The 20,921-nt window shown below is 41.9% G+C and overlaps 1 protein-coding gene across 1 annotated transcript in view; it reads right to left on the reverse strand.

The window, feature by feature from the left end:
• Positions 1 to 20,921, reverse strand: part of LPCAT1 (lysophosphatidylcholine acyltransferase 1) — a 135,640-nt gene that overhangs the window by 50,353 nt on the left and 64,366 nt on the right. The window contains exon 9 of the mRNA XM_074945089.1: positions 14,989 to 15,071. Within this exon, the coding sequence (XP_074801190.1) occupies positions 14,989 to 15,071 (83 nt within the window). The remainder of the gene's footprint in view (positions 1 to 14,988; positions 15,072 to 20,921) is intronic.

Here is a 20,921-nt window from a genome sequence, read left to right on the forward strand (position 1 = left end):
TATGTTCCTTCTACATGGGGTCTAGTATCTGTATTGATGATCAGCTTATCTAGTCTGGCTAACTAAATAATATTAAGAATGAATTAATCAAGAGATGCTAGTACTGGATCTGGAGTAAGAGCTATATATACTGATTTGTTGCAATTGCTGGCTGGAAGTTAAGCAACAACTGTGTCTGGCATCCACATGAGATCAACTGAGCCTATGAGCTGAGTCAGAGATTTTATCTGAGAAGAGGTAAGTGATAATGTTTAGCAAATCAGACACTATCTTGTTCTGAAATAAAAGAATGTCTTTGACAATAACAACTTAAATGATGGAGTTTTGGGAAGGCTGTAATTGGCCCTTCCACTTTTTGCTCATAGCCATGTTTCTGAAAGCTTTGAGCGATCGCTGCTGAGTCCTGCATAACACGATGAGACAGTCTTCCAGACAAGGAAAGACATGTATCCCTTTAACTTGAAGGGAGGGATGATGTGACATTTTTGAATATCTGTTTTTAAGTTATGAGTCTAAAAACTGAGTACTCTGCTTTAAAAATGCTTCCTGTTGTAGCAGAAGCTAAAGTATCTCCAGCGGCTGTTCCTGATCATATCTCCAGTACACCTCCAATAGGTTTATTTTCATATTCTGAAGTTTGGGAAGACAATACTGTTATGATGAATTTCAGTATCTCCATCTGGAATACTGATCTCCTCATGGACTTGTTGGAGACCAGAGGTCCAACATGGGCTATGTGCCATTGTTTCTCTTTTACCATAAAGAATTTTGTGCCCTTTCCAAAATCTCTCTCTACAGAACTGCTTCTACTGTTACAATATGTAGGAGATGGTTCATACGAGGGGGAGTACACCACCAGAGAGACTGACAGGACAGTCTGCATGGCATGTATCCTGTGTATGTCTCTCTAAGGAAGAGGGTAGCCACTACATGACCTTTTGTGGAACCCCTGGAGGTGGAGAGGCGGTAGGCTCATCTCCCAGAGAAGAGGATTTAAATCTTTTCAGCCCATGCACCGCACTGTTGAGACAAACCAGTGGCCAATTTGGCTCAGAATGGGGTATCTGGCAGTGGACAGTACCAGATGCTTCAGAGGAAGTTCAAAAACAGCCATTACAAAATAATCTGCTTGCAGGTGAAATTTCTTCTTAACCAGTCAGTTTACGCTCCGACCTGAGGCTTCACATCCCTAATTTATTTTAATCCTACATAATGGAACAGTGGATGTTCTCCAGACATTATGTATTTCAGATGGGAGGGATAGAGGAAATTTTAAATTCAACAGTGGATGTGGGCCAGCAAAAGAATATCTTAGCTGTTGAGCCCAGTGTTAGGATCTTGAAAGATATTTGTCAAGCGTCTATTTCAAGGTGACGGGTTGGAAAGAAGGGAGCAGGAACATTCAAGAACATCAAAAACGAAGGGGAGAATCCAGGTTGCTATTGTAAGGTCATGGCAGTGATGTGGGAGAAGTGATGGAGGGAGCAATAAAGTTCAGTGAAGAGTCAAAATAAGGAAGTTTTGTTCTTACCTGAACATTTATCTTTTCATAACAGAGAATCCATCAGTCTAGATGAAACTATTGGGTAACCACACCCACAAGCTCTCACAGAAGCAGCTCAGCGGATCCAAGTTTTGATGCCTAGCTAGTCCCCCTGTGTAAACTCAGGAACTGCATCACAAGCCCATATGTTCTGCCACTTAAAGTCCAAAAATAATTTAAAAATTAAAGAAATAAAAATCTAGACTGACTGACTCCCTATTACAAAACAAATTGACTCTTAACTGTAAAGTTGTCTTATTCTCTAAGACACAACCCAATTGTTTGGAACAGACTACTGGGAATTAGCAATCAGTCCAGACCCCAGAAAGAAAAGAGAACAAATGGAAATGGCAGCTGACTGCAAGACATGACCACAAAGGCAACATCTGCTGTTTATGATTCACAAAACATTACAAAATGGATGCAAGAGTGGAGGACCTCCGTATAGCTGCTTTGCAGATTTCCTCATGAAAGCTATACTTCTCCCTCCTTTCTCACTCCCCAAAAAGTTAAAAATAGGTCTTGTAAAGAGAGCTTTTAGACTAAGAAGAAATGTTTTCTCTCTTATAATTAATAATTGCTCCTCAGACCTAGTGGGCAATAATTGCTTTTGAAGCTTTGAGATGCCATGCCAGCATAAGTGATTAAAAAACACCCATTTTTTGGAAATACTTTTTCTGCCTAAGTAGAATTTTATAGCTTAACAGATTTAGGTAATGCCACCTTATTTCCTTAGAAGGATAAGAGCAGAATAAAGACAGTGTACTCTCTTGCTTTAGATGACAGGGTAACACTGTTTTAGGAAGCAGTGCAGGTGTTCTCCAAAGAATCACACTGTCGGGAAAGAACTCAAGGCTTTCTTAAAGGATAAGGGACGCAATTCACTGGATCTTCCTTGCCCAAATTATGACCACAAAAAATGCAACTTTAAGTGACAAGAACAATAAAGAACCCACCACTGATTTAAAAGATTATTTCCTCAACCACCCCAGTTCCAAGTTAAGCTTCCAACTAATAAGTACTTTAACTGGAAGAGTAAGTTTTGCCACTGTTTTGGTTATCTGAACATGTGAGGGTGAGAAACTAAACTCTTATTTTGGATGACTGGAGGGCCTCCCACAAAGGACATCATTATAAGGACCTATAAGATGCCAAGGCTCAGATATTTAATGAAGCCATCAAATAAGAAGCAAAGTTAGGTTGGCATATGCTGATTTTGCAGTGAGGCCATATCCAGATAAATTCATCTAATTCAGACAGAGTCACGTGATGAATGAGAACTCTTTCTGGAGAAGTCTCATCAGGATATACATTATGAATAGCTAGTAATGGGTCTGCTATGACTGATGGAGCTGTGTTGATTAGGGCAACGGAAATAATTTTGGCTGGTAGGAGGGGGCTTACCCCAAGTAACTCAAACATGCCTGGAGAGTATCCTTTGGCCTACTTCCGGGATGGTGTCCCTGGCTTCTGTTTGCCAGAAGCTGGGAATGAGCAACAGGGAATGGATCACTTGATTACCTGTTCTGTTCATTCCCTCTGGAGCACCTGGCATTGGCCACTATCAGAAGACAGGATACTGGGTTAGATGGACCTTCAGTCTGACCCAGTATGGCCATTCTTATGATATTTCTGTTTCCTTGACCGTTGTAAGAATGTATACTGTATACATGTACAGAGTTAATTCAATAGCAGGATCATCAGGAAATACATCAGAAAAATGGGGTGGATCCTGATATACCCTTCACAGCAAACACTTGACAATGCCAGAGCTGTCTCCTTTGTAATTTCACTTCTGACACTCTGCTGACCTCAAACTGATTTTGAGTAGCCAGTCTCAGCTGGATTTCCCCTCAAGAGGGAAGACGGGTTTTGAATGAAGGTGAAATGAGACTAAAAAAATTGGATGTTTTGGGGAAGTTGGACCTACCATGGTCCTCATATGAAGAATGAGGAAACTCTAGGTACATAAGAATGGCCATACTGGATCAGACCAAAGGTCCATCCAGCCCAGTATCCTGTCTACCAACAGTGGCCAAAGCCAGGTGCCCCAGAGGAAGTGAACCTAACAGTTAATGATCAAGTGATCTCTCTCCTGTCATCCATCTCCACCCTCTGACAGACAGAGGCTAGGAACACCATTCCTTACCCATCCTGGCTAATAGCCATTAATGGACTTAACCTCCATGAATTTATCCAGTTCTCTTTTAAACCCTGTTATAGTCCTAGCCTTCACAACCTCCTTAGGCAAAGAGATCCACAGGTTGTCTGTGTGCTGTGTGAAGAACTTCCTTTTATTTGTTTTAAAGCTGCTGCCCATTAATTTCATTTGGTGGCCCCTAGTTCTTATATTATGGGAACAAGTAAATAACTTTTCCTTATTCACTTTCTCTACACCACTCATGATCATATATACATCTATCATATCCCCCCTTAGTCTCCTCTTTTCCAAGATGAAAAGTCCTAGTCTCTAATCTCTCCTCATATGGGACCAGTTCCAAACCCCTAATCATTTTAGTTGCCCTTCTCTGAACCTTTTCCAACGCCAGTATTTCTTTTTTGAGATAAGGAGACCACATCTGTACACAGTATTCAAGATGTGAGCATACCACAGATTTATATAAGGGCAATAAGATATTCTCTGTCTTATTCACTATCCCTTTTTAAATGATTCCTAACATCCTGTTGCTTTTTTGACTGCCGCTGCACACTCCGTGGACGTCTTCTAAGAACTATCCATGATGACCCCAAGATCTCTTTCCTGATTAGTTGTAGCTATATTAGCCCCCATCATATTGTATGTATAGTTGGGGTTATTTTTTCCAATGTGCATTACTTTACATTTATCCACATTCAATTTCATTTGCCATTTTGTTGCCCAATTACTTAGTTTTGTGAGATCTTTTTGAAGTTCTTCACAGTCTATTTGGTCTTAACTATCTTGAGCAGTTTAGTATCATCTGGAAACTTTGCTACCTCACTGTTTACCCCTTTCTCCAGATCATTTATGAATAAGTTGAACAGGATTAGTCCTAGGACTGACTCTTGGGGAACACCACTAGTTACCCCTCTCCATTCTGAAAATTTACCATTTATTCCTACCCTTTGTTCCCTGACTTTTAACCAGTTCTCAATCCATGAAAGGATCTTACCTTTTATCCCATGACAACTTAATTTTTTGGGCCTTTGATGAGGGACCTTGTAAAAGGCTTTCTGGGAATCTAAGTATACTATGTCCACTGGATCCTCCTTGTGCACATGTTGACCCCCTGAAAGAACTCCAATAGATTAGTAAGACATGATTTCCCTTTACAGAAACCATGTTGACTTTTGCCCAACAATTTATGTTCTTCTATGTGTCTGACAATTTTATTCTTTACTATTGTTTTGACTAATTTGCCCAGTACTGATGTTAGACTTACCAGTCCATAATTGCCAGGATCAGCTCTAGAGCCCTTTTTAAATATTGGCGTTATATTAGCTATTGTGACAAAGTTCCTCCTCTGCCTTGGTGGGTCCTGCACTTATTGGTGGATTTGCTTGCCTCAGAGATTCACGGCAGCCCTCAGGTTGGTCACTTTTCCTAGTGGCTCAAACTTGCCGTTCACTCAGCTAACCTCATCACTGGCCAGTACGGGAAAAGGGAGGAGAACAAGCCCCGCAGTGTCTGCTGACCCACCTAGTGGGTCAGGTGATAGGCCAGGGGCCTTCCACAGTCCAGGTCACCTCCTCTTGTCTCAAATAGGGAGTTGAGGGGGTGGGGGGAACCCAGGCCCGCCCTCTACTCCAGGTTCCAGCCCAGGGCCCTGTGGATTGCAACTGTCTACAGTGTCTCTTGTAACAGCTGCGTGACAGCTACAACTCCATGGGCTACTTCCCCATGGCCTCCTCCCAACACCTTCTTTATCCTCACCATAGGATCTTCCTCCTGAAGCCTGATCTTGCTTGTACTCCTCAGTCCTGCAGCAGCACGCCTTCTCACTCCCTGCTCCTTGCACCCTCTCCCCTAACTGATGGGAGGTCCTTTTTAACCAGGTGTCCTGATTAGTCTGCCTGCCATAATTGATTCTAGTATGTTCTTAATTGGCTCCAGGTGTCTTAATTAGCTTGCCTGTCTTAATTGGTTCTAGCAGGTTCTTGATTGCCCTAGTGCAGCCCCTGCTCTGGTCACTCAGGGAGCAGAAAAGTATTCATCCAGTGGCCAGTATATTTGCCTTCTACCCGTCTCCTGTACCCCACTGGTCTGGGTCTGTCACACTATCTTCCAGTCATTGGGTACAGAAGCTGGTTTAAAGGACAGGTTACAAACCATAGTTAATAGTTCCACAATTTCACATTTGAATTCTTTCAGAACTCTTGGGTGAATGCCATCTGGTCCCAGTGATTTGTTACTGTTCAGTTTATCAATTAATTCCAAAACCTCCTCTAATGACACTTCATCTGTGACAATTCCTCAGATTTGTCACCTACAAAGACTCAGGTTTGGGAATCTCCTTAACATCCTCAGCCGTGAAGACTGAAGCAAAGAATTCGTTTAGTTTCTCCGCAATGACTTTATCGTCTTTAAGTGCTCCTTTTGTATCTCGATCGTCCAGGGGCCCCACTGGTTGTTTAGCAGGCTTCCTGCTTCTATTTAAAAAACATTTTGTTATTACCTTTTGAGTTTTTGGCTAGCTGTTCTTCAAACAGTTTTTTGGCTTTTCTTATTACATTTGTACACTTAATTTGGCAGTGTTTTTCCTCCTTTTTATTTACCTCACTAAGATTTGACTTCCACTTTTTAAAAGATGCCTTTTTATCTCTCACTGCTTCTTTTACATGGTTGTTAAGCTACAGTGGCTCTTTTTTAGTTCTTTTCCTGTGTTTTTTAATTAGAGGTATACATTTAAGTTGAGCCTCTATTATGGTGTCTTTGAAAAGTGTCCATGCAGCTTGCAGGGATTTCACTCTAGTCACTGTACCTTTTAATTGCTGTTTAACTAATCTCATTTTTGCATAGTTCCGCTTTCTGAAATTAAATGCCACAGTGTTGAGGTGTTCTTCCCACCACAGGAATGTTAAATATTATATTATGGTCACTATTTCCAAGCGGTCCTGTTATAGTTACCTCTTGGACTAGATTGAGAGTTGCCTCTCCCCTTGTGGGTTCCTGTACCAGCTGCTCCAAGAAGCAGTCATTTAAAGTATCGAGAAATTTTGTCTCTGCATTTCATCCTGAGGTGACATATACCCAGACAATATGGGGATAACTGAAATCCCTCACTATTATTGAGAATTATGATTAGGTAAGATTTGTGTGTAGCCCTTTCAATGTTTTACGCTTTACTCCTAGTGTTAAAATTGAACAGTGGCATAATTCAACGGCTTGTGTCATTGAAGTCAGACTAGATGATCATAATGGTTCCTTCTGGCCTTACTTTATGACATCTATGAAACATACTTCGTTATTACAGTATCTCCAAAGTCCTTTTTTTCCAAAATAATAAAGAGTTTAAAAACAAGTGTTATAGACATACATACCACGTCAGCCTTTTGGTGGATACATATTGCAACTCATATGACAGATCACTGTTGAGCTATACTAATGAGGAGCACTCTAATACCGTATCTGCACCAAGGGATGAGTTATGGCATGGTTTCCAAAATCTGGGGTCCCATCCTAATTCATGAGTGCAAAGAGGAGAAATAATGAGGACAGCTGAATGATGTAGAATCACTCCACATGGCACTGCAACTTTAGTAACAGATTTGCATGTCAAGCAGTTCCTTGAAAAATACTTGCCTACAATTGGCTGCAAAATTTGCTCATGTATAACCAAAAAAAACCACTACAAAAAGTAATTTTCCCTCTGTTGATACTCACACCTTCCTATCAACTGTTGGGAATGGGCCACATACACCCTGATTGAATTGGCCTTGTTAGCACTGACACCCCCCCCCCCAACTTGGTAAGGCAACTCCCATCTTTTTATGTGCTGTATATTTATACCTGCCTACTGTATTTTTCACTCCATGCATCTGATGAAGTGGGTTATAGCCCACGAAAGCTTTTGCCCAAATAAATTTGTTAGTCTCTAAGGTGCCACAAGGACTCCTCGTTGTTTTTACAAAAAACAAAAGAGGGCAACAGATTTAATAATAGAGGGGAAAAAGAATTAAAAATTCAGAAAATACAAGGAGGAAAAGAAGCCAAGCGAAAACAGGAAGCAAAATAGGAGATGCAATTGGGGACTTGCCTCAAAAAAATTAAGAGTCACTTGCTTAGGGAGAGCTTCAACAATAACTCAGTCACCTGGCTTTCACTGAAGTCAGAGACTTGCAACTTTAAATACTAAAATACTTTATTTTATTACATAAAACTAAAAGTACAAGAATTCCAAGTGTCTTTAAGTGTACATTTTTTACCATGCAAAGACGTATTGTTTCTGAAACTAAAAAAGGGGAGGTTTCAGAGTAACAGCCGTATTAGTCTGTATTCGCAAAAAGAAAAGGTGTACTTGTGGCACCTTAGAGACTAACCAATTTATTTGAGCATGAGCTTTCGTGAGCTACAGCATCCGATGATTCAGCATCCGATGAAGTGGGCTGTAGCTCACGAAAGCTCATGCTCAAATAAATTGGTTAGTCTCTAAGGTGCCACAAGTACTCCTTTTCTTTTTTTAAAAAAGGGGAGAATTCAGTTACACTAGGAAGATTTTAAAATTAAAGTAACAGACAATGTAATAAATAACCAAATGAGTTTGAAACACAACCAATACAGGTATCTCACTCCATTTCTAATTTTAAAAAATGACTGCATCACAAGCCCTCCATTAAATCACAGTCATTTGCACTGGTTTCCATTCAGACACAGCCAGATAGAAACTTTGTCCAAATGTTGTCCAAAGACAATGTATTATCCTCATTGGGGACTGCTGGAAAGAGTGGAGAGAACACTCTGCAAGGCATAAAAGGACAGCAGGATGGTGTACTGTCTTCCTGGAGCAAAGACAAGACATCACCGAAAGGCTGGCGAGGAGCATAAAATCAGCAGGGAAAGCTTCTCTGTTTATGACACATGTAAGCATGAATGACACTGCTTTAGATGGCATTTAACAGAAAAACAAAGACTTCAGGGACCTTGGAAGGAAGACCAATATAGAAGATGAAGAGAAGAGATGACAAAATAATAAAGGCTAGGAAAGTGGCATACATTAGAGGGTTTTGGTTTTATGGGACCTTCAAAAGGCCACCTTCTGTGGTAAAAGGTTTAGACAATCATCATGTCAATAGAGGGGAACCAATCAATCTTCTGGGTAACAGACTAGCTAGATTAGTCAAAAGGGCATTAAACTGGAAACAAAAGGAGAGGTTAAGTGGGTAAACAGAACAAATAATCACACATAACTCAGACTCAGGGTATCATAAATGTAATGAATAAAGGTGTTAAGGGATATTAAGACAAGAAATTATTGTTTATATACCAATGCTAGCAGACCTGGATAACAAACAAGATGAATAAAAAGTACTCATTTATGTAAATTGTTATTGAACCATAGTGGGAGTATTCATGTGATTGGCACGTTAAAAATCATGAAATGTTCATAGTAATGAATATGAATCAGAAGCTAGAAATTGAAGAAAAATTAATAAGAGAAGCAAAGGGACACAAGGAGAAATCTATGGCCAGAATAGTAAGGCATTTTTAAAATATATTAAGAACAAAAAGAATCCTGAAAATGGTATTGGTCCATTCCTAAATGGAAATGGTACAATTACCATTCATAAATGCAGAAAAGGCACAAGTGTCAATAAATATTTCAGTTCTGCCTTCGGGAAAAAGCAGATCATAGTAATCTCATATGATGACACTCTTTCCATTCCACTAGCATCTCAGGAGGAAGTTAAACAGAGGTTGCTAAATTTTATGCATTTTTAAATCAGCAGGTCTGGATAACTCAAATCCAAGTTTTAAAAGAAGTGGATGAGGAGCTTCCTGTACTGTTGATGTTCAATAAGTTCCAGAAAACTAAACAAAAGCTAATATCATGCCAACATTTAAAAAGGGTAAATGGGATATCTGGGGTATTGAATTCTGCCTGTCAGTCTGACATTGACACCAGGCAAGGTAATGGAGTGGCTGATACAGGACTTGATTAATAAGGAATTAATGGAGGCCAATATAATTAATATCAATAAACATGGGCTTATGGAAATAGATCCTATCAAAAAAAAAACTAACTAACTAGGTATCTTTTTTGATGACATTACAAGTTTGGTTGATAAAAGCAATAGTGTTGACACAATATACTTCGACTTCTGTAAGGTGTTTGACTTGGTATTGCATACCATTTTAATTTAAAAAAATAGAATACAAAATTAACATGCCACACTTTAACAGAATTAAAACCTGACTAACTGATAGGTCTCAAAAGGTAACTGTAAACAGGGAATCCAACAGCTCTGTTTCTACTCGGGTCCTGCAAGGATTGGTTCTTGGCCCTAGACTGTAACATTTTTATTAATGGCCTGGAAAAAAACCTAAGATCACTAATAAACTTAGCAGATGAATAAAAATTGGAGGAGTGGTAAATAAAGAAGAAGATAGATGTGATCTGGATTGCTTGGTAACCTAGGCACAAGCAAATCACATGCATTTTAATAACGCTAATGCAAATGTTTAAATCTAGGAACAAAGAATGTAGGCCATACTTACACAGTGGGGGACTCTATCCTGGGAAGTCATGAATCTGCAAAAGATTTAGGGATTGAGGTGGATAATAGCTGAACATAAGCCCTCCGTGCGACACTGTGGCCAAAAGGGCTAATGCAATCCTGAGATGCATAAACATGGGAATCTCGAGTATAAAGAGAGAGATTATTCTCTCTATTTGGCTCTGTTGCAACCACTCCTGAAATACTATGTCCAGCTCTGGTGTCAACAGTTCAAGATGGAGTTTGATAAACTGGAGAAGGCTCAAAGAGCCATGATAATGATTAAAGGATTAGAAAATATGCCTTATAGTCTGATTGTACTCTTTGAGTCGATCTATTTAGCTGAAAAAAAAATGGTTATCTATCTTTCGTAACTGTTGTTTTTCAAGATGTGTTGCTCATGTAGATTCCATTCTAGGTGTGCGTGCACCCACGTGTGGCCGGAGATTTTTGCCTTAGCGGTACCCATAGGGCCAGCTGTGGCGCCCTCTAGAGTTGCACTCATGTCAAGGTATATCAGGTGTTGCCAGCCCACATCCTCTCAGTTCCTTCTTGCAGACAACTCCAACAGAGGGGCAGGGCGGGTGGGTAATGGAATGGACGTAAGCAAAACATCTAGAAGAACAACAGTTACAAAAGGTAAGAAACTGTTTTTTCTTCTTCGAGTGCTTGCTCATGTCGATTTCATTCTAGGTTATTTGCAAGCAGTATCAATGGAGGTGGGCTCAGAGTTCACCACTGTGCAGCTTGTAGTACAGCTCTGCCAAAGCCAATGTCATCTTGAGCCTGCTGGGTCAGCGCACAGTGCGACATGAACATATGAACAGAAAACCAAGTGGCGGCCCGACAAATTTCTTGGATCAGCACCTGCACCAGGAAGTCCACCGAAAATGCCTGCGCCCGAGTCGAGTGAGCGTCACGACTGCCGGTGGGGGCACTGTTTTGCCAGCTCGTAGCAATAGCGGATGCAGGCCACAGTCTAAGACGAGATTCTCTGGGCAGACTTATGGAATGGCCGTGTTCTGTCAGTGTAGAAGGCCAGCGCCCGTCTGACGTCTAGAGTATGCAACCTGCACTCCTCATCTGATTTATAAGGCTTTAGACAGAGGACCGGTAAGTAAATGTCTTGGCCAGTATGGAACTGGGAAACGACCCTGGGCAGAAAAGCCAGGTGCAGGTGCAGCTGGACCTTGTCCCTGTAGAAGACCGTATAGGACATTTGCCAGCCAAAGTTATAGCAACCCAGAAGGACACCTTCCAGGAGAGAAGCAGAAGGCAGGAGGAAGCTAAGGGTTCAAAAGGGTGGCCCGTGAGCTTCGAAAGCACAAGATTCAGGTCCCACGGGGGGACCTGGTCCCGGACATGCAGGTACAGGTGTTCTAGACCTTTCAGGAATCGTCCGTTCATGGGATTGGCAAAGACTGACCTGCCTTTAAGCGGCGGGTGGAACGCCGAAATGGCCGCCAGGTGTACCTTGACTGAAGAGAATCATATAATCATAGAATATCAGGGTTGGAAGGGACCTCAGGAGGTGATCTAGTCCAACCCCCTGCTCAAAGCAGGAACAATCCCCAACTAAATCATCCCAGCCAGGGCTTTCTCAAGCCTGACCTTAAAAACTTCTAAGGAAGGAGATTCCACCACCTCCCTAGGTAACGCATTCCAGTGTTTCACCACCCTCCTACTGAAAAAGTGTTTCCTAATATCCAATCTAAACCTCCCCCACTGCAACTTAAGACCATTACTCCTTGTTCTGTCATCTCCTACCTCTGAGAACAGTCTAGATCCATCCTCTTTGGAACCCTCTTTTAGGTAGTTGAAAGCAGCTATCAAATCCCGCCTCATTCTTCTCTTCTGCAGACTAAACAATCCCAGTTCCCTCAGACAAGCCCTGGAGCTTAAGATGCAACAAACAGTCCAGGATGTCCTGCAGTAAGGCTTCTTCTGGATGAATGTACTTGTCTGAGGCCCAACATGTGAAGCACTTTCACTTTTCAACATAGGTAGCCCTAGTGGAATGTATCCTGCTGCCCAACAGGACCTTTTGGATTGCAGCTGAGCACTCCCGCTCATCAGTACTTAGCCACACAGCAGCCACACCATCAGGTGCAGCAGGTTGCTGTGGTTCTGGGACAGCAGATCCAGCCTGAGAGGTAACTGCAGCGGGTCGGCCACCGAAAGACTCAGCAGCATGCCAAACCAGTGCTGGCGAGGCCACACCAGGGCTATGAGGATGAGAGATACTTTGTCTTGCTTTGCCTTGAGCAGGACCCTGTGGACAAATGGCACCGGCGGAAAGGTGTATATCAGCGACCATGGAATCAGGAAGGCGTCCACTAGGAATTACTTGTCTCTGCCGTGCAAGGAACAGTATATGTGGCACTTCCTGTTCCATCTGGACGCAAATAGGTCCACCTGGGGAGTCCTCCGCCTTTGGAAGATAAGGCTGACCACCTCTGGATGGAGGGACCATTCGTGGTGAGATGAGAAGATGCTTATGAGGTGATCTGCCAGGACATTCTTGGTTCCGGGAAGGTGGGCGACCACCAGATGGATGGCATGCCGCATAGCATGCAGAAGTCCCAGAGGCTGAGTGCCTCCCGACACAGGGCTGACGACTTGGCGCCACCCTGCCTGTTGATGTAATAAATTGCCGCTGTATTGTCCATGAGGACCTGCACCACCTTGCCTTTCAGGTGGGGCAAGAACACCTGAGAGGCCCGGCACACTGCCTTGAGCTCCCTGATGTTGATCTGGAAGGCAAGATCGTGCTGCAGCCAACGGCCCTGGGTGTTGAGCTCACCCAGGTGGGGCCCCCAGCTCACGTCCGACATGTTCGAGACCAGGATGAGTGATGGTGATGGCGACAGAAAGGGAACTCCCTGCAGCACTGACTTGGGGTCTAGCCATCGATCCAAGGACAAGAGGACGTGGCTCGGTACCGTGACCACTCAGTCCAGGGGGTGCCTGTTGGGAACGTAGACCACGTTGCCAACCACGTCTGCAGGGGTCACAGATGAAGCCAGGCCTGACTGATAATGTACGTGCATGTTGCCATGTGGCCCATCAGCCGCAGACTTGTGTGAGCCGTAGTGATCGTATGCCTCCTTATGTGCGCAATGAGATCCAACATGGCCTGAAAGCGGGCTTCCGGAAGGAAGGCATTGGCTCGCGTGGAGTCGAGAACCGCTCCGATAAACTCTATGAGCTGGACCGGTGTTAACGTGGACTTTTCTATGTTTTTTACAGGCCCAGGTTGCTGCAAGTGGAGTGCACTTGGTTGAGACTTCTATGCACCTACTCTGGAGACCTGTCCTTGATGAACCAATCATTGAGATACAGAAAGATCTGAATCCCTCAACGTCTGAGGTAAGCTGCTACCGGCACCATGCATTTCGTGAACACCCTGGTGGCCGAGGACAGGCCAAAGGGCAGCACCGTGAACTGGAAGTGGCGCCCAGCCACTATGAAATGCAGGAAACATCTGTGTCCTGAGAATATGGAGACATGGAAGCAAGCATCCTTTAAGTCAAGAGTGGCATACCAGTCCCCCAGATTCAGGGAGGCGATAATGAAGGCCAAGGAGACCACTAGGAACTTCAACTTCTTGAGAGACTTGTTGAGGCCACGCAGGTCCAGGATGGATCTGAGGCTCCCCTTTGGCCTTTGGGATTAGGAAGTATGGGGAATAGAATCCTCCGCCTTCCATGTCCCGAGGAACTACCCCCAACTGCATGAGCTTGTTGACCTGCTGAACCAGTTGTTGTTCATGAAAGCGGTCCCTGAAGAGGGACAAGGAGCAGGGGGGCTGGAAGGAGGGGTATCCAAAAACCGCAGGGTATAGTCCCGAGCTACTATGTCCAGGACCCAGCAGTCAGAGGTAACCTGCGACCAGGCCAAGCAGGAGGGAAAAGGTGGTTGAGGAAACGATGGGCAGGATCCAGCCAGATGACTGGGGTGTCACTCTTGACCGCACCCTCAAAAATGATTGCTTTTGGCCCCCCTGGGTGCTTAGTGGGTCCAGGCTGGGCTGGCGAGCAAGAGGAGGAAGGGCAGCGATGGTTAAACCCAGATCCCTGTCGAGTTTGCCAAGGCCTCGACGGCAGCGGAGGCTGAAATGCCTTTCTGGCAGACTGTGGGGTACGCATGCCCAACGAGCAAAGGGTAGCCTTAGTGTCCTTCAACCCACATAGCCTGGCGGCCATCTCATCAGAGTTTCTAAGCTGTTACTTTAATTTGACATATGAATATGTGTAGAATTTATACTCAAACACTGATTTAAAGGTTGTATATATTTCTAACTAGACAAAAAATAAAATGAAAACTGATTTTTCCATAAAGTTGCCATAAAACTTCTAAACAAGTAAATTCTCTTACAAAGCTAAACTTCAAGTTATAGTCACTATTTCTTTTTGCCAAGTTCTTACACCATAACAAAATGTGATAAGTACCATGTTAAGATCTGAGGTATATAGAAAGCTAAAGGAATTACAATAAAGGCAGTTTAGTGTTGCTATAGTACTTGCTTTCTGCCAATCACTGCAGTTTCTTACTTTTCTCAAATAGCAAAATACATCAGAAAGAAAAGTTTAAAATATGTAAGAAGTTTTAAATATATCATTTTGAAATATAACCTACATTTATCTGCAGGCAGGCAAATACTGATAACCTTCAATACTTCTTTTTGATACCAAAGTGAAATCAAGCATCTATTTCTAGTCTATAATCCAATATATTATCAGCATACTTACTCTGCCATTACACTTCTGACATTATTTGCATACAAAGATGGATTTTTCTTTTCCTCTTCTGAAGGTATATAAACAGGTAGGAACTGTACATAGAAAACTAAATTATATCAAAATATTTAACATTTAAAAACATTTGTATTATAACATTACAGTGAAAAATAAAATAGAACTGCTACTTATATTTATAGGACTGCAACAATAATATCAAGTTGAAAGCAATCAAGCAATCAAAAATAAAATTTAGAAAATTAAATCTTCACACCCTGAGTTAAGAAAAGCCACACCAAATGCTACAGATGACCATACAGCTATAGCTCTGCTTATTTCTACCTTACAGACACAGATTAAGTGATATTTGATTTCCTCTTCTGAGTTGGGAGCAGGAAGATATTAACTGTCTTCCCAAACTCAATGATTCTCCATCTTCATTCTGCACACCATTTCATAAGAGAACATTTGTTTTATGGACCCTTCCCATACCTCTAATCTTTCAATCCTCCATTATCTGGTTCCTGGTTCGTTTGTTTCTGGCTGTGTGGATAACCAGGAAGAGCAGTGACCACACCAATACTGGTAGTGATCCATACATTGTTTTGAGAACTTAGATGGTTCTAATTCATTAGGCATACTTACTGATTTCATTATCTATTTTAGGATTATAAGATGCTGCTTATCCCAACATCCAAACACCTTTCACATAAAACAGAGTAGGAATAGTGAAGATCTTAGTGGACATCATGGAGTCTCTGGCTTTTCTCCCTTTTTGGGTACTGTGACCGAAAGCACCACATATTCACATTCTACTCACGACAATAATCTTTGTACAAAATATACCTTGTGAAAACTAACTCGCTGGCCAATAATATCATGGTGAAATGTATGTAGCAACATATGTAAAGTTATGAAATCTCCCCGCTTGATGTTCAAACCCCATGTTCAAACCCATGCAGCAGCCCTGCCCAGGCAGAAGGTTTCTGAACGAAGAAATGTGTGTTGACCTCCATTTATATATAAGTAGTAAAAAGGATCTGTGAGACAGCAGGCAGAGGAAATGGCAGGAGATGAAGAAAAATTGCATTTCACCAAACACAAATGAGAAGAAAGAGCATGGGAGCCTCCTTCACCACCAGACTCCATGTCACCTTCTTTACTATTGAATAAACTTTGCTTTAAGGGGTAACCCTCAGAAGAATCCACTTCAAAGATTAACTGGACTATACGAGGTTTGAGAGTAGCAGCCGTGTTAGTCTGTAGTAAATGGCAGAAAACCTCAAACTCACTCTCTTTCACCAAAGACAACAAAGGAACCAGCCCTTTGATTCTGGGGGGAGATCCTGACCTGAGAATTTGGTCAGCCATGTTGCTGGAAACATATGGTAAGGATTTTACCTTTAACCATATTTAGATTAAGTTTTAGCTACGAAAAAAAACATTTTATTTTTATTTTTCTTGTACCCCATTTCTGACTTTAATACCTGATACTTGAATTCACTTCGAATCCTATCTTCTTTTATAATAAATTAACATTTTTTAATCCAAACCAATCCAATGCTGTGTTTAAACTGAACTGTTTGGGAATTCCAGTTAAAGTGGCAAACTGTTGAATATTGATCCTTTACAAGGGCAACTGACCTTTAATATCTGAAGTATCCAGAAGTGGCCTGGATAGTGAAGAACACTCATTGTTGGACAAATTTGGCACTAGGAGTGTGTTGGGGGTCAACCGGCAAGTAGTAACCAAGGCTGGTGGAAGCCAGAGTGTGACCGGTGGTGTTGCTGACAGGCTGCTAGAGGTCAGAGCTGCTGGACCAGGGCTGCAGCTATATACAGTCAGTGTGTGACCTGCATGCTAATAGGCTTTCTGTGAGTGGCCCAGGTTGGGAGCTACAACATCAAAGCATTGTGAGGCACCCAAGGTTGCAGGGCAGGTGGTGACAATCCCTCACTTATCTGGATTGCGAAAGGTGTCTAATACTGAAAATTTAACAGTATGACAAAAGAATATTAAAGTGACTTATGAGAAAAATTACTTGCTTGTCAGAGGAACACAATTTATGATCGAAGTACCCTTTTAATGCTTGTGCTCTGAAGGTATATCACCGGATTTCATTCTTGAGCTACCAGTGCAGTCAACCATACATTTTCCTCACACTTAAAGTTTTTTTGGGATCTCTGTGGTACTGGTAGCTGTAACCTACAGTTTTCTTACTATTCATTAGTACCTCTTCTCCTGCTAAAATCTTCTAAATCAATTCCTTTATCAGTGGAAAGCAATGGATCCTAAATTTCAGTCAATTCAGACATTAAAATTATACCAAAAAATCCAGATGTATGAATAACATTTCAACTTTTAAAGAGAGTGGGAGGCCAGTGATTTGCTGGGTCAAAGTCTCAAATCCAATGAGGCTTCTGACATAATGTGTTACTAAAGCTGGTGTAAACCAGCAAAGGGACACAATGAGAAATTTATGGAAAGCAGAGTTAAGGACAATAAGGTGGTTTTATTTATTTATTGTAAAGTATATCAAAACCAAAAAGGAATCTTAACAACGGTGCTGGTCCATTCCTAGACAGACATGGTAGAATTGTCAATCATCATGCAGAAAAGTCAGAAGTGTTCAATAAATATTTCTGTTCTGTGTTTGTGACAGAAGCAACTGTATATAGCACATGAAGAAATACTTTTCATTCTAATAGTAATTAAGTCTGACATTAAACAGCAGCCACTAATAAGTTAGACACTTAAATCAGCAGATCCAGCTAACTTGCACCCAAGAGCTTTAGAAGAGCTGGCTCATGAGCACTTTGGATCATTAATGTTGATGTTCAGTAACTATTGGAACACTGAGAAAATTCCAGGGGACTGAAAGAAAGCTAATAATGTGCCAATATTTAAAATGGGTACGCAGGAAGATCTGGATAAATATAGGCCTGTCAGCCTGCTATTAATCCTAGCCAGCAGTTCTCAAACTGTGGGTTGGGACCCAAAGTGGGGACCCCCGTTTTAATGGGGTCACCAGGGCTGGCATTAGACTTCCTGGGGACTGGAGCCAAAGCTCAAGCCCCACCGCCCAGGGCCAAAGCTGAAGCCCGAGGCCCACCACCTGAGGTTGAAGTTCTTGGGCTTCAGCTTTGGGCCCTCTGCTAACGGCAGTGGGACTTGAGCTTGTCTCCTCCTCCTCCTAGGGCAGCGAGGCTTGGGCAGGCTCAGGCTTCAATCCCCATCCCTAGGGTTGTGTAGCAACTTTTGTTATCAGAAGGGGGTCACGGTGCAATTAAATCTGAGAACCCATGTCCTAGGCAAAACAACAGAGCAGGTGATATGGGATTCAATTAATAAAGAATTAAAGGAGGGGAATCATAATTAAATGCTAGTCACTATGAGTTTATGGAAACTAGATCTTTTCCAACTACCTTGATATCTTTTTACAAGACGATAGGTTTGGCTGATAAAAGGTAATAGTGTTGATGTAATATATTTAGACTTCTATAATGCATTTGACTTGGAACTATATGACATCTTGATTAAGAAACTAGAATACAAAATCAACATGGCACATATGAAATGGGTTAAAAGCCAACTAACTGACAAGTTTCTAAATGTTACTGTTAATCGGTTCTTGGCCCTATACTAACATTTTTATCAATGACCTGGAAGAAAACAAAATCATCACTGATAAAGTTTGTGGATGACACAAAGATTGGTGGACTGGCAAATAATGAAGAGGACAGGTCACTGATATAGAGTGACCTGGACCGCTTGGTAAGCAGGACACAGGCAAACAAGGTGTTTCAATATGGCCAAATGCAACGTCATACATCTAGGAACAAAGAATGTAGGCCACAGTTACAGGAGGAGAGACACTATCCTGGGAAGCAACAACTCTGAAAAGACTCGGGGGTCATAGTAGATAATCAGCTGAACATGAACTCACAGTGCAATGCTTTGGCCAAAAGGGCTAATGCTACCTTTCGGTTTACAAAAGGGAATACTGAGTAATGGTCAAAAGGTTATTTTATATCTAATTCTGGGGTCAACAGTTCAAGAAAGATTTCGAAAAATGGAAAGAGTTCAGAGAAGAGCTGAAGAATGATTAAAAGATTGAAAAACATGCCTTTGAGTGATAAGCTAAATAAATTGAGTCCCTTGAGTCTATCAAAGAGAAGGTTAAACGGGTGAGTTGATCACAATCTATATGTTCCTTCTTGAGGAACAAATATTTGATAACAGAAGGCTCTTCAATATAGCAGACAAAGGTATAAAAAGAACCAATGGATGGAAGCTGAAGCCAGGAAAATTCAGACGATAAATAAGGCTCACTTTTGGGTTTTTTTGTTTTTTGTTTTGTTTTTTTTGTTTTGTTTTGTTTTGTTTTTTTTGTTTGTTTTGTTTTGTTTTGTGTTTGTTTGTTTGTTTTTTTTAACAGGGAAGGCAATTAATCAGTGGAACAGCTTTGTAAGCTCCAGGTCTCCACTGCTGGCAATTTTAAAATGAAGATTAGATGGTTTTGCAAAAGAAATACTGTAGTTATACTACAGCTATTGGACTTGAAGCAGAAATTAATACAACCAAGTCCTAAGTTACAGAAAACGGCAGACCAGACAATCACAATATGAATAAACAGGCCAATATGAGGATGATCCTTTGATAGCCCAGAGATGATCTAGGGGTTTTTAATCTACAACCCCCTTATCCCTTCTGCCAGTGTAGCAAGGGAAGAGAGTGGTCAGACTGCTACCTCAGTCCTCCACTGTATTCTTCCCAACGTGGCCATTGCAGCTCAGCATGGTGAAAGTAGCCCAAGAGCACTCAAATACATTGCAAGTTGTTCAGAACACACAAAAATTAACTGAACACATCCTTTGCACTACCATCCCCCCGGCTTGTGTTCTGTGCGGTTTAGCTGTAAGAATCTGGCCTAGTGTCTTTAGCTAACAAGAATTACAACATCTTTACTTCCTCTAAAAGATATAAAAAAGGCTGCAAGATAGCTTGCCCAAACTAGGCATCAGATATGGAGGCCAAGGGAAAACGCTGCATAAAAGCATATGGATCTCCTAAAAACTGAAGTGAATAGACATGAGTATCTATGGGCATCACAGCTTTCACCATTGTATTGCCTGCATCAAAGGCCATCCAACATCTTGGGCCAGGCCAGGCCCAGCTTATACCTGCTAAAGCAACTTTTTTGAACACTAAATTTTTGCTGAAGACATTCCACATGACTAAATTATTTAGATAAATAAGTGTGGTAGTCTGCAACAGAGTACCGTGACTCTTTATGAGCAAGACCTTTCACTATGAGTGTCTCAGTAACCAATATTAGAGTTTGTGGGTGCTATGTACAGTAACTCCTCACTTAACGTTGTAGTTATGTTCTTGAAAAATGCTACTTTAAGTGAAACGATGTTAAGTGAATCCAATTTCCCCATAAGAATTAATGTAAATGGAGGGGTTAGGTTACAGGGAAATTTTTTTTGCCAGACTTGGTTGAGGTGGTGGAGTCAGAGGGTGGGATATTTCCCAGGGAATGCCTTGCTGCTAAATGATGAACTAGCACTTGGTTGAGCCCTCAAGGGTTAACACGTTGTTAATGTAGCCTCACACTCTACAAGGCAGCACAAATTGGGGGTGGAGACACAATAAATGCATGGCAGTGGCTGAATGTGATGATGAACCCACACTATCCCAATGGAGTGCACAACTCCCTCCACTTTCCAAAGTGCCGGGGGATGCATGTGTGAGAGACAGACACACACCATGTATATGTGTGTGCGTGCATGCATGTGAGAGAGACGCATATTGCCCCTTTAAGTATGCTAACCCCACTCTTAGTACACTGCCTTTTTAAGTAGATCAGCAAGTTGAGACAGCAGCTGCTGCCAGTAAGCTCCCTCCATCCTGAGCCCTGTCGGAGATGGGGTACAGGAGC

This window comes from Natator depressus, chromosome 2 (assembly GCF_965152275.1).
Source record: "Natator depressus isolate rNatDep1 chromosome 2, rNatDep2.hap1, whole genome shotgun sequence".
NCBI classification, from domain to species: Eukaryota; Metazoa; Chordata; order Testudines; family Cheloniidae; genus Natator; species Natator depressus.